Raw genomic sequence first — 15,213 nt, forward strand, 5'->3', positions numbered from 1 at the left:
ACATTTAAGAATCTCTTACACTTTCTATCATTACAATCTCTCAAATATTCAATGATTCGTTGAAATTTCCTATCAAAACCTTTAGAGATATTTGCTTAGTTTATAACAGCAAATATCATGAGCCCCATCCGGCCACTTTGCAGTAAGATACCTTGTCACAAAGATCAGCACTGTCATCAGGCACACATCATCGCCCACGTTTGGCAGTCATGGCAATGTCAGCATACTGAGGCCTTTATGTGCCTGAAACATTTTGTTGTGTTTGTGTGTCACTCTACGGTGTCCAAAGAGCATATTATACACATAACTTCTTTACCAGGTTGAATGCAGTGTTTGAACAAGAACAAGCTGCATGAGGCTGAACCCTGATTGGTTGTCTTCGCTGGGTTTAAGTGTGGGGAACCTCCCCAAACAGTCCCTGAGCAATGGGAACCTACCAGGCACTGTGAGTATTACAATCTGAAGACATGTTTGGCTATTCCAGAAGTTTTATGTCCAAAAGTTCATTTTCATTTAATATGCAAGCACTGGCATATTTTGGATCTTAGCCAGTGAAATACTATAATTAGTGCTGTTACCTTTGAAGATGACTCAAAAACATTAGCTGGCCCATAAGAGCTGTGTATTAGGTAAACTATATAAAAAAATTTAAACTGCTGGATCAAGAAATTCAATGTAGGATTTAAATGTCACTATCTCTATATTTGTATACTGATATTGCTGTATACATGTATATATATTATATATATATTTCAAAACAATTTGAAACAAAAATGTTCTGACATTGTTTATAGAAACTGAATAGCTGATCATTGTGATGACACTTTTTCATCAAAAGCTTGAAATTGCAATGAAAATACCTTTCCAAGTATAAAGAATTGCCTCTGAAATTCTATAATGATCCATATGACACTTTGTAATTGAGAATACCATCCTGATAAAAAATACTCGTAAGTAGCTTCTTCTTAAGTACCACACAAATACAATGTAACGCACCACGTAAGTGCTGACTGTCTCGGTCACCACGCTGCGGACTGGGGCCTTGGAACTCCCTGCTGCCGAGAGGGCTGGGGAAGGCGAAGGGAGGAGGGCAGGTGAGGCAGTGGATGGGGCCAGGAGCGGCAAGGGCTGGGCAGGGGGCAGGTGCAGAGGGGCAGGGACTGGGGTGGGGGTAGGGGGTGGGGTTTTAGGTCTGTTCAAAGAAGAAGCTGGCTTAGCCTCTGGGGCTGGAACGACTTTGCTGATGACACTGTCAACAAAAGAGAGAAAAGCAGAAGTTAAAAATAGGCTAATTTAATCAAACAGAATCTTTAAAAACATTATTTTTTCTCCTACTTTTTTAAGAGTCTAGAGATAGCTAAGGAACTTGGAATTCAAGGCCCTTCATCAATTAACCTTTCAACTCATTCAGCCTAATTTCTTACTTTCCTTAATACCAGATATTTAGAATGTTTTTTTTTAGCAACTGATGCCCATGAGTTGTTCACAGAAATGGATCTGATCTTAGAATAACTGTGGTAGATTCTTTTAACTATCCCTGCTGTGGCAGGCTTATACATCCCTCCCTGCTGATTTCAGATTTGGCCACGTAACTTCTTTGGCCAATGACATGTGAATGGAAGCTGAATTTGCCACTTCTGAGTAGAGAGCCACTGTGATATCGAGCTTCTTCTCTTTTCTCTCTGTTTTGAGTCCTCTAATGTCCTAGGCAGAAGGGGCTGCTCCTTCAGCTCAAGTTCCAGTGTGAAGACAGTGTGGAGCAGGGCCATGGCAGACATGAAATGTGAGCGAGAAATAAGCATTTCCTGTGAATAGCCACTGAGATTCTGGGGTTGTTAATGACCACAATTTAACCTATCTTAAAGTACTCAATACAGTAACTTAAAAAAAAAGTTAAAATTGATCTTTTTTTCTCGATTCTAATGTTTCTTATATTTTATACTCACAATGCAACTGAAAATTAAAAATTTGCTTCTGGGTTTGGCTTGATTGCTAGGCATTAAAGATCTAAGATTCTCAGAAGGTCTGTAGAAGTATGTGGAGTAGGTCAGGAGTGAAGTCTGGTTCCCTAAGGAGTAAAACAGTACTTTCCTAGTGACCTTACCAACTTGATGGTCTGTTTCTTCATCAAAACTTCATTAGAGTAACTCTTAAGCAGGGGAAGAAATCAGGCTATCTGAGTTCAAATCCTAGATCTGCCACACAGACAAGCTATGTGACCCTGGGTAAGTCATTAACAAAGTTAGAAGTAGTAGTGCCAGGATTTGAATCAAGGTCTATTTGATTCCAAAGCTCTTTTTTGTTTCTTTCCTTCTCTTTTTTAAAGGTTCTGCATTTGAAAAAAAGAAAACACTGTATGCATATAGAAAACAATACAATGGATACCGAGGTACCATCAGAGATACATAGATGTTGTTCCTTTGATATATTTGCATCAGATCTCCCTCCTTCCCCTCAAATAACCATTGCTCTAAAGCTTGTCGCTATATTTTTGTATTTCCATTCCTTATACTTGTTCTGTCTTTGTAGATATCCATAAACAGTATATGCTATACTATTAATTCATGTGTTTTAACTTGTATTATAAACAACACCCTATATTTTAACCTTTGCAAATGGCTTATACTACTTAGTTTCATGTCTTTTGATTTATCCATGTTAATAGATATAATTCTATATTATTTATTTTAATTGCTATATAGTATTCCTGGTATAAATAAGCCAGTTTTTATTCCTTTGTCCCACTAAGGTACCGTTAATTTATTTTTGTTTTTTCACTGTTGTTAAGGGCACTGCAATGAATTCATACATTAAATGTGTAAACATGTTCCAGAATTTCCTCTAGGATATATTTCTAGAAACAAAATTGCTGGATCATTGCGTATGTACGTAGATCTTCACTTTACTCTATAATGACCGAAACAACTCCTCTCTTTTTACTCTTCCCATGCTTAATTTCCCAGGCCTCATTTTTCTGGTCAAGAAAGTAGAAAATAAAGCTACCTCATAGGGCTATAATGAGAATATGAATATAAGGAACCATTTCAAAACTTATGTACAAATTTAAAGTATTGGCACTAACCCTACATTCATGGCTGTTGCTCATGATAAACTCCTGTCATCATCACTGCCAGCCTGTATATTTCCACTTTCTTAAAGTCCTAGTTTAGAAATGACCTTCATTAAAAAGCATTAATTCTACCTATTGTGGTCAGAAATTTATAAAACACTAAATTATTTTCAAAATTTTACCATTATGTAGCAAAAATAGCTTAATTAATGTTTTCTACTTGCTCCCTACTTGCTCATGCAAGTATGATTACCTTCCCAACTTGAAAATACCAAAGACCTGAAGAACTGAGCAGAGGTCAGTTTGTACAGGAGATACTGAATATATACTGAACACTTTCTAGATGTCTGACTGAAATGTTTACTTGCCTTCTTTCATTTGGTCTTCATAATAACCAAATAAGGGAAGCTCTGTTTTTATGCAGATTTTATAGATGAAGAAACGAAGGCAGAGAAAAATTAAGTACCCCCTGCACAAATTCACATGTGGTCAGACCCAGGATTTAAACCCACACAGTTTGATTCCACAACCGTGATTCTAAACCACTACACAATACTGCCTCTCAATGCTTACTGAATGAAGTTTGCCTTACTTACAACATAGGAGTTCAAAGTCTTTACGATGGCAAGCATTCCCTATTTTTATGGTTAGACTAAAATTTTGAAACATGGCATTTTTAGAAGTAGTTTTTCAAAATGGTTTGACACATGGGAGGGTGGAACCAAAATTGAAGGAAAGGCAGGAACCCAGAGAGATAAGTAGAATACATGTTTTTGCTTTTGTGCTTAGGGCAAATCTGATCTTTGGTTTTGATAAAGGCGACAAATATCAAAGCTCAGGACCTTCCCAAAATGAAAATCCTAATAGGACTCCCTTTCCACATTAACCTGGGATTTCTAAAGGACTATACCCATGGCATAAGGATGAATGAGATTCTCATAAATTAACTGGGTGCTTCTAGGCACACAGTCAAATTCTCCTGAAAGGAAGAAATGTAAAATCTTGGCCTCATATTATTAACACAATTTTAAGAAAAAACGCTATACAATAAAAAAAAAAAATCAAGCATATAAGGAGGCAAAGTAGAGAACCAGAAACAACAACAAGAAAAAAAAAACAGAAAAAATAACAGTCAGTATAAGGAGCTCCCCCCACCAAAAGACCTTGGTACTAAAATAACCACACTATGAACAACTGTTTACAATGTTAGGAAAAAAAAAAAAGACAAGCTTGAAAATATCTGCAGATAAAAGGAAGCTATAAAGAGTGACCCTACCTACCATATTTGGAAAGAACAAACAGACCTATTAGAACTAAAGAATACAGAAAATGAAATTAAAAACTCAGTGGATAAGATAATAGCAGATTAGAAACAACTGAAGAGGGAAATGTAAATTGGATGGTAGACAGAATAAATTATCTAGCCTACAGCTTGGACAGGCAAAGAGGCTATAATAATAAATTCTTATTAATACTATTCTAGAAGGGATTTCTAGAAGGGAATGAAAGGAAGAATGGGGCAGAGCAAATGTTAATAAAGCATATTTGAGACTTCTTTAGAACTGATGAAAGAAACTAATCCAGAATAAAGAAGCCCAACAAATCCTAGAGAAAATAAATAAAAAGAAATCTATATTTAGTCATATTAAAGTGAAAATATAAAACATCACAGACAAAGAAAAAAATCTGATAACAAGCCAAAGTGAAGAAAAAACATTACTTTCAAGGAAAAAATGTATGACAGCTGACTTCTCAACAGCAAAGATGAAACCTAGAAGAGAGTGGAATAGTAACTTTATAGTACCGAATAAAAATAAAATTTGTCTTTGAAAACATCTTTCAAGAATGAGGATGAGATTAAGAAATTCTAGCTCATAAAGAGGGAAGATGGCGGCTTAGTAAGACGCGCAGATCTTAGTTTCTTCTCCAGGACAGCTACTAGGGGAGTAGAAACGACATAGAACAGCTCCCAAAGCCACAACAGAGATAAAAAAGACAGCGTACCCCATCCTGGAACGGCTGGCTGGCTGAGAGAAGCCACTCGGGTGAGATTGCCGAGGCACGCGGGCTTCACCGGGCGGGGTGGCAAGTGGCTGGAGTCACTCCCTTCCCCCTTACTGGCCAGCTGGGAGAATTGGAGAGGCGGTCCCCTGAAACCGCTGCGGCTGGCGCCCCGGACCAACTGAGAGAATTGGATCGGAAATCCCCAGGCCGCGGAGAACGGTGACGGGTGGGGGAGGCCCCTTCCAAACCCGTGACTCCCCGGGAACGTGCACTCTTCCGGGCGGGCCGCTGCCGCTGGCGCCCTCCCGCCACGCTTGTCGCCCTGGGCCGACTAGGAAATTCGGACGGGCGTTTTCCCGGGCTGCGGCGGCCAGCAACCCTCCCCGCGTTCGGACCCTGGGCCGGCTCAAGCCGCTTCGGCTAGCGAACCTCCCGGACGGCGAGAGTTTTCCAAAGTTAAAGGTTCCACAGCACTTTTACTGGGGGGACCCGCAGACAAACGTGTGCCACGAGCGCCACCTACTGGGCAGGATAAGAAAAACAGAACCCAGAGATTTCACAGAAAAATCTTCCAAACTTTTGGATCCAATACCCAGGGAAATCTGTCTAAATGCGCAGACGCCAACAGAAGATAACGGATCACGCTCAAATAATTGAAAATATGGCCCAGTCAAAGGAACAAACCAATAGTTCAAATGAGATACAGGAGCTGAGACAACTAATGCCAAATATACGAACAGAAACGGAAAACCTCTACAAAAATGAAATTGATAAATTGAGGGAGGACATGAAGAAGACATGGGCTGAACATAAAGAAGAAATAGAAAAACTGAAAAAACAAATCACAGAACTTATGGAAGTGAAGGACAAAGTAGAAAAGATGGAAAAAACAATGGATACCTACAATGATAGATTCAAAGAGACAGAAGATAGAATTAGTGATTTGGAGGATGGAACATCTGAATTCCAAAAACAAACAGAAACTATCGGGAAAAGAATGGAAAAATTTGAACAGGGTATCAGGGAACTCAAGGACAATATGAACCACACAAATATACGTGTTGTGGGTGTCCCAGAAGGAGAAGAGAAGGGAAAAGGAGGAGAAAAACTAATGGAAGAAATTTTCACTGAAAATTTCCCAACTCTTATGAAAGACCTAAAATTACAGATCCAAGAAGTGCAGCGCACCCCAAAGAGATTAGACCCAAATAGGCGTTCTCCAAGACACTTACTAGTTAGAATGTCAGAGGTCAAAGAGAAAGAGAGGATCTTGAAAGCAGCAAGAGAAAAACAATCCATCACATACAAGGGAAACCCAATAAGACTATGTGTAGATTTCTCAGCAGAAACCATGGAGGCTAGAAGACAGTGGGATGATATATTTAAATTACTAAAAGAGAAAAACTGCCAACCAAGACTCCTATATCCAGCAAAATGGTCCTTCAAAAATGAGGGAGAAATTAAAACATTCTCAGACAAAAAGTCACTGAGAGAATTTGTGACCAAGAGACCAGCTCTGCAAGAAATACTAAAGGGAGCACTAGAGTCAGAACCGAAAAGACAGAAGAGAGAGGTATGGAGAAGAGTGTAGAAAGAAGGAAAGTCAGATATGATATATATAATACAAAAGGCAAAATGGTAGGGGAAAATATTATCCAAACAGTAATAACACTAAATGTTAATGGACTGAATTCCCCAATCAAAAGACATAGACTGGCAGAATGGATTAAAAAACAGGATCCTTCTATATGCTGTCTACAGGAAACACATCTTAGACCCAAAGATAAACATAGGTTGAAAGTGAAAGGTTGGGAAAAGATATTTCATGCAAATAACAACCAGAAAATAGCAGGAGTGGCTATATTAATATCCAACAAGTTAGACTTCAAATGTAAAACAGTTAAAAGAGACAAAGAAGGACACTATCTACTAATAAAAGGAACAATTAAACAAGAAGACATAACAATCATAAATATTTACGCACCGAACCAGAATGCCCCAAAATGCGTGAGGAATACACTGCAAACACTGAAAAGAGAAATAGACACAAATACCATAATAGTTGGAGACTTCAATTCCCCACTCTCATCAATGGGCAGAACATCTAGACAGAGGATCAGTAAAGAAATAGAGAATCTGAATATTACTATAAAGGAGCTAGACTTAACAGACATTTATAGGACATTACATCCCACAACAGCAGGATACACCTTTTTCTCAAGTGCTCATGGATCATTCTCAAAGATAGACCATATGCTGGGTCACAAAGCAAGTCTTAACAAATTTAAAAAGATTGAAATCATACACAACACTTTCTCGGATCATAAAGGAATGAAGTTGGAAATCAATAATAGGCGGAATGCCAGAAAATTCACAAATACGTGGAGGCTCAACAACACACTCTTAAACAACGAGTGGGTCAAAGAACAAATTGCAAGAGAAATTAGTAAATACCTCGAGGCAAATGAAAATGAAAACACAACATATCAAAACTTATGGGATGCAGCAAAGGCAGTGCTAAGAGGGAAATTTATTGCCCTAAATGCCTATATCACAAAAGAAGAAAAGGCAAAAATGCAGGAATTAACTGTTCACTTGGAAGAACTGGAGAAAGAACAGCAAACTAATCCCAAAGCAAGCAAAAGGAAAGAAATAACAAAGATCAGAGCAGAAATAAAAGAAATTGAAAACATGAAAACAATAGAGAAAATCAATAAGACCAGAAGTTGGTTCTATGAGAAAATCAATAAGATTGATGGGCCCTTATCAAGATTGACAAAAAGAAGAAGAGAGAGGATGCAAATAAATAAGATCAGAAATGGAAGAGGAGACATAACCACTGACCTCACAGAAATAAAGGAGGTAATAACAGGATACTATGAACAACTTTACGCTAATAAATACAACAATTTAGATGAAATGGACGGGTTCCTGGAAAGACATGAACAACCAACTTTGACTCAAGAAGACATAGATGACCTCAACAAACCAATCACAAGTAAAGAAATTGAATTAGTCATTCAAAAGCTTCCTAAAAAGAAAAGTCGAGGACCAGATGGCTTCACATGTGAATTCTACCAAACGTTCCAGAAAGAATTAGTACCAATTCTCCTCAAACTCTTCAAAAAAATCGAAGTGGAGGGAAAACTACCTAATTCATTCTATGAAGCCAACATCACCCTCATACCAAAACCAGGCAAAGATATTACAAAAAAAGAAAACTACAGACCAATCTCTCTAATGAATATAGATGCAAAAATCCTCAACAAAATTCTAGCAAATCGTATCCAATAACACATTAAAAGAATTATACATCATGACCAAGTAGGATTCATCCCAGGTATGCAAGGATGGTTCAACATAAGAAAATCAATTAATGTAATACACCATATCAACAAATCAAAGCAGAAAAATCACATGATCATCTCAATTGATGCAGAGAAGGCATTTGACAAGATTCAACATCCTTTCCTGTTGAAAACACTTCAAAAGATAGGAATACAAGGGAACTTCCTTAAAATGATAGAGGGAATATATGAAAAACCCACAGCTAATATCATCCTCAATGGGGAAAAATTGAAAACTTTCCCCCTAAGATCAGGAACAAGACAAGGATGTCCACTATCACCACTATTATTCAACACTGTGTTGGAGGTTCTAGCCAGAGCAATTAGACAAGAAAAAGAAATACAAGGCATCAAAATTGGAAAGGAAGAAGTAAAACTATCACTGTTTGCAGACGATATGATACTATAGGTCGAAAACCCAGAAAAACCCACAACAAAACTACTAGAGCTAATAAATGAGTACAGCAAAGTAGCAGGTTACAAGATCAACATTCAAAAATCTGTAGCATTTCTATACACTAGTAATGAAAAAGCTGAGGGGGAAATCAAGAAACGAATCCCATTTACAATTGGAACTAAAAGAATAAAATACCTAGGAATAAGTTTAACTAAAGAGACAAAAAACCTATATAAAGAAAACTACAAAAAACTGTTAAAAGAAATCACAGAAGACCTAAATAGATGGAAGGGCATACCGTGTTCATGGATTGGAAGACTAAGTATAGTTAAGATGTCAATCCTACCTAAATTGATTTACAGATTCAATGCAATACCAATCAAAATCCCAACAACTTATTTTTCAGAAATAGAAAAACCAATAAGCAAATTTATCTGGAAGGGCAGGGTGCCCCGAATTGGTAAAAGTATCTTGAGGAAAAAAAACGAAGCTGGAGGTCTCGCGCTGCCTGACTTTAAGGCATATTCTGAAGCCACAGTGGTCAAAACAGCATGGTATTGGCATAAAGATAGATATATCGACCAATGGAATCGAATAGAGTGCTCAGATATAGACCCTCTCATCTATGGACATTTGATCTTTGATAAGGCAGTCAAGCCAACTCACCTGGGACAGAACAGTCTCTTCAATAAATGGTGCCTAGAGAACTGGATATCCATATGCAAAAGAATGAAAGAAGACCCATCTCTCACACCCTATACAAAAGTTAACTCAAAATGGATCAAAGATCTAAACATTAGGTCTAAGACCATAAAACAGTTAGAGGAAAATGTAGGGAGATATCTTATGGATCTTACTACTGGAGGTGGTTTTATGGACCTTAAACCTAAAGCAAGAACACTGAAGAAGGAAATAAATAAATGGGAGCTCCTCAAAATTAAACACTTTTGTGCATCAAAGAACTTCATCAAGAAAGTAGAAAGACAGCCTACACAATGGGAGACAATATTTGGAAATGACATATCAGATAAAGGTCTAGTATCCAGAATTTATCAAGAGATTGTTCATCTCAACAACAAAAAGGCAGCCAACCCAATTACAAAATGGGAAAAAGACTTGAACAGACACCTATCAGAAGAGGAAATACAAATGGCCAAAAGGCACATGAAGAGATGCTCAATGTCCCTGGCCATTAGAAATGCAAATCAAAACCACAATGAGATATCATCTCACACCCACCAGAATGGCCATTATCAACAAAACAGAAAATGACAAGTGCTGGAGAGGATGCGGAGAAAGAGGCACACTTATCCACTGTTGGTGGGAATGTCAAAGGGTGCAACCACTGTGGAAGGCAGTTTGGCGGTTCCTCAAAAAGCTGAATATAGAATTGCCATACGACCCAGCAATACCATTGCTGGGAATCTACTCAAAGGACTTAAGGGCAAAGACACAAACGGACATTTGCACACCAATGTTTATAGCAGTGTTATTTACAATTGCAAAGAGATGGAAACAGCCGAAATCTCCATCAACAGAAGAGTGGCTAAACAAACTGTGGTATATACATAGGATGGAATACTATGCAGCTTTCAGACAGGATAAACTTATGAAGCATGTAATAACGTGGATGGACCTAGAGAACATTATGCTGAGTGAGTCTAGCCAAAAACTAAAGGACAAATACCGTATGGTCCCACTGATGTGAACAGACATTCGAGAATAAATTTGGAATATGTCATTGGTAACAGAGTCCAGCAGGAGGTAGAAACAGGGTAAGATAATGGCCAATTGGAGTTGAAGGGATACAGACGGTGTAACAGGACTAGATACAAAAACTCAAAAATGGACAGCACAATAATACGTAATTGTAAAGTAATCATGTTAAAACACTGAATGAAGCTGCATCTGAGCTATAGGTTTTTGTTTTGTTTTGATTTTACTATTATTACTTTTATTTTTTTCTCTATATCAACATTCTATATCTTTTTCGGTTATGTTGCTAGTTCTTCTAAAACGATGCAAATGTACTAAGAAATGATGATCATGCATCTATGTGATGATGTTAAGAATTACTGATTGCATATGTAGAATGGTATGATTTCTAAATGTTGGGTTAATTTCTTTTTTTCCATTAATTAACAAAAAAAAAAAAAAAAAGAGAAGGGGTAATTGGAGCTGAATGGATACAGACTGTACAACGGGACTGGATACAAAAACTCAGAAATGGACAGCACAATACTACCCAATTGTAATGCAATTATGTTAAAACACTGAATGAAGTTGCATGTGAGGTATAGGTTTTTTGTTTTTTGTTTTTTTTTTTCTTTCTATTATTGTTTTAATTCTTATTCTGTTGTCTTTTTATTTCTTTTTCTAAATCGATGCAAATGTACTAAGAAATGATGAATATGCAACTATGTGATGTTATTAAGAATTACTGATTGTACATGTAGAATGGAATGATTTCTAATTGTTTTGTTAATTCTTCTTTTAATTAATAAAAAAAAAAAAAAGAATGAGGATGAAATAAAGACATAATTGGGCAAGTAAAAGCTGAGGGGTTGCCACCAGAAGGTACTGACTGAAAGAAATTCTAAGGCAGCAATTCAAAAACTTTTTGTTTGTAGGATCTTTATTGGATTCTTAAACAATATTAAGAAACCCAAAGGGCTTTTGCTTATGTGCATTATGTCTACCAACAGTTGTCATACTAAAAATTAAAACAGGAATAAATAATTAATTCACTTTTAAGTAAGAATCCATTGTATGTTAACACAACAGATTTTTAATGAAAATTAACCACATTTTCCAAGACATTTTTTTTTAGAAGACTGACATTGTTTCATATTTTTGAAAATCTCTTTAATGATGCATATGTAACTAGAAAAAGGAGGAATATTATAATATAATTGTTCTCATTCTTTTTTTATGCTGCACCAAAATGCAACCAGTGCTAGCTTAAAAGTTAGTTGCAATGTGGAACGTGAAGCTGTATCAATAAATTTCATATTCTATTACATTAAAATTTGTTGCCGTGTCTACCACTTTGAATAGATTATTTTACCCACATATCATTTTATAACATCATGCACTGGTCATTTGAAAAATACGGGTTCACTTAGTTATGCAGATCTTCCAAGGGTTTAGACATTTCATCATACAATAGCAAAAACAACAACAACAACACATTTGTTGGTATCATCACCCATCTCATCAAAAATATCTTCTGAGAAGCTGTCAGCTCATAGTAACAAATACTAGTTTTTCAAAATTCTAATTTTTACATGAAAGCTGATAACAAATATTCTTGGGTATTATCTTTGATGTTACCAGCTGACTTTACCTTGCTCATTTTTGAGAACATGTCTGCCAATATCCAAGTCTGAATAACATCTGCTTACCTGTCATTTGCTCTTTCAAGTAAAAATTCAATGGAAAAAGTGGATAGTTCAGCTTGCAACTCAACAGACAAGTGCTTTTTCTCAAGAAAACCATATTTTAGTATGGAGCAAAAATGTTTTATGAGTATTTCCAATTTCAATACTTCCCACAGCATCACACAAAATATTAAAAAGACATACACTCAAGGGTTGAGATTTAATAAATCAATTAATTTTACTACATCATCAAGAACATTCTTAAGTGAAACTGGCATTTTTTTTTCGCCATGTACTCACAGTAAAACAAGCAAACCAGTTTCACTTAAAAATGTTCTTGATGATGTAGTAAAATTGATTTATTCTTGTAGGAAGAAAAACAGTGACTGCTAGTACAGTTTAGTGCCACTGTTTTGACTTGTGCTACAGTGTCAGAAGTTTACCATCATTGCTCTTACCCCATCAGTGCAAATGTCAGCACAGTGAAAAAGGCAAATGATAGCTCAGTATTACTATGAAAATAAGACTCCTGAAAAAGTTTCAGGAACACCCCAGGGATCTATGTACCACACTTTGAGAACTTCTGTGCTAAAAGAAATACCTCAGGCAGAAGAAGATGATCCCAAGATGAAGTCTGAGGTGCAATCAAGAATGAAGAAGAAAGAAAAAGAATTATTGTGTTAATATCTGTCAGTTAAACAGATATTGACTAAGTAAAACAATATTAATATCTTGTAGAGTCAGAAAAAAGATGAAATGTATAGCAATAAAAATATTAAATTCAGGAGGTAGTAAATGGTATTCTAATGTCCTATTATCTGGAAGGAGGTTTTAAAGGTATCGATTAAAATGTTGTAATTTCTTGGGTAACCTTGCAAAGATCAGAAACAAAGTATATGTATACTTGTACACTAGTATGAACGAAAAGGGATTGACAAAAAAGTAATGAATCTGAAAGCAGGAAAGAAAGGAAAGGAAAAGAAACAACAGCAAGTCAAAGAGTACAAAGATGGATTTTAGCTAAAAAGTATCAGTATTTAGATCATGTAAATGGCTTAAACGACTCAGCTGTCAGACCTTATTATATAAAGAGTCCTTTCAAATAATCATTTAAAAAACTAACATTCTTACCAAACACGAGCAAAAGATTCAAGCAGATAATACATTATGAAAGAAATACCAATAGCCAACAGACATGAAAAAAAATTCACATTAATCAAAGACATGAACATTAAACAACAGTAAGATGCCATTTCAGTTTTGGGTAAAGAAGAAAAAGATGGACAATACCTAATGCCAAGATGGGGGAAATGGAAGGGGTAGCTGGTACAGTATTTTTAAAGCATTATTAACACCTTAAAATTGAACAAATTCACTTCTGGAAAATTCTCCTGAGGAAATAACGAGACAGTTATATAAAGACATGGGTAAAGAATGTTTCTAGCATTATTTATGACTGCAGAAAAACAAAGTAGAATGGTTGTAATAAAAAATTCTCCCAAATAGGAGACTGGTAAAAAATGACAATGAACAAAACACTATGCAGTTATTTGAAGTGATGATACATACACACATTAATGATATGTTTCCCGATTAGATGTTGGCTCTATATGGGAGGATTATAGGTGATTTTTTCTTTTGGCTTATCTACAATTAACATCCATTACTTGTGTAAGAAAAACATGAAAAAGTTAGACATATCATAAGGCCCCCATGTAAAATGTTGCTGGGAATTTAAAAATGGCTTAATTGAATTTTATAGTTATACTTTTCTGCATGTTTATTATACTTTAATTAGTAATTGACTGGGGGAAAATGATGGCTTGGCAAATAAAGCCTGCTAGACAAATGGTGACCATATCTAGTCCTAAATTTGTGAAATAAAATCCCCAAGTTTAATCAAAGAGCTGTACACTTTAGTTTATCTAAACTGAGTGTATAATTATTAAAGATCAATAAGAAAAAGGCCAAGAGGGGGGAAGGGAGGAGAATAGCATATAACTATGCTATTTTTGTACATAATTAAAACCATAAATTTGAACAAGCTTTAGATGTTTAAGTGGTTTCTTTTCTTTTCAAAGAAATGTAACAGCCACGGTTGCTTTGATTTCTAATTTATTTGCATATTTGTCTTTACCATCCATACTAGGCAGTAAATTTCTTAAGAGCCTAAGAGGTATGTATCATATTTGCCTTTGAATTTACTTGCAGTATTAAACAGTGTCTTAATAAATATTCATCAACTTAATAAGCATAATGCCTAATATTAGAGAGAGCTCTTCTGTAAAATAATTATTTTTACTTTTGACTATTTTCATCTATTTAAAATATTTTAAAACATGGGCCAATTTCTTCTATTCTCCCCTTCCTGCCCACTTCCTTTCCACACTACTTAATGAGCTCCAAGACGACTAGATTTCTATGTTTGCCAACATGGATTAATTCCTCATCTAACCAATGATTCTCTGACCAAGGATGCTTTTCTTCATCAATGCAAGGTACAATTAGATCATGAAGGTTTTATTCTGTTTTTTTGCAAATGTTTTTAAATTATTTTAAGCTATACCAGATACATAATGAAAATTATTTGCCTCTTTTACAATCCCTTTTGATTTTCTGTCTATTTTTCTCAGATTTCTCCATTACCTCTAAAGCCTACTAATGGTGCCCATGAATAGCTTAGAATTAGAGGAGGGGTGTGGGGTAGGGAGAAATGGAAATAAACTGTTGACCCATTTTATGGGTCAGTGTCTGAAATCTCAGAAATATTTACTTGCACCTATCTTATTTTTCAGTTTAGAGAAATGGTATTTCAATGGAAAGAACTCATAATAACAATAATCCTTCCAAAATGCCTAATATTTCCCCTCAAGTATAATTAGGCTGCCCCTTTAAAAAAAAACAAACCATATATAATTATATAAATAGTACTTAAATTATCAGAGTAGTACAGGAAAAACATTAAATGAATACTCGTATCAATGTGACAAAACATATCCCAAAACTCTGTTTTCA

The 15,213-nt window shown here is 35.8% G+C and overlaps 1 protein-coding gene and 1 long non-coding RNA gene across 2 annotated transcripts in view; one reads left to right on the forward strand and one right to left on the reverse strand.

Moving 5' to 3' along the window:
* TAF3 (TATA-box binding protein associated factor 3) overlaps positions 1-15,213 on the reverse strand; it is a 254,581-nt gene that overhangs the window by 5,053 nt on the left and 234,315 nt on the right. The window contains exon 5 of the mRNA XM_077169457.1: positions 997-1,249. Within this exon, the coding sequence (XP_077025572.1) occupies positions 997-1,249 (253 nt within the window). The remainder of the gene's footprint in view (positions 1-996; positions 1,250-15,213) is intronic.
* On the forward strand, positions 114-14,702 carry LOC143691249 (uncharacterized). The gene is made up of 3 exons (XR_013179420.1): positions 114-445; positions 2,327-2,389; positions 14,599-14,702. It is a non-coding gene; the product is annotated as an uncharacterized LOC143691249 (long non-coding RNA).

This window comes from Tamandua tetradactyla, chromosome 7 (assembly GCF_023851605.1).
Source record: "Tamandua tetradactyla isolate mTamTet1 chromosome 7, mTamTet1.pri, whole genome shotgun sequence".
Classification (NCBI taxonomy): domain Eukaryota; kingdom Metazoa; phylum Chordata; class Mammalia; order Pilosa; family Myrmecophagidae; genus Tamandua; species Tamandua tetradactyla.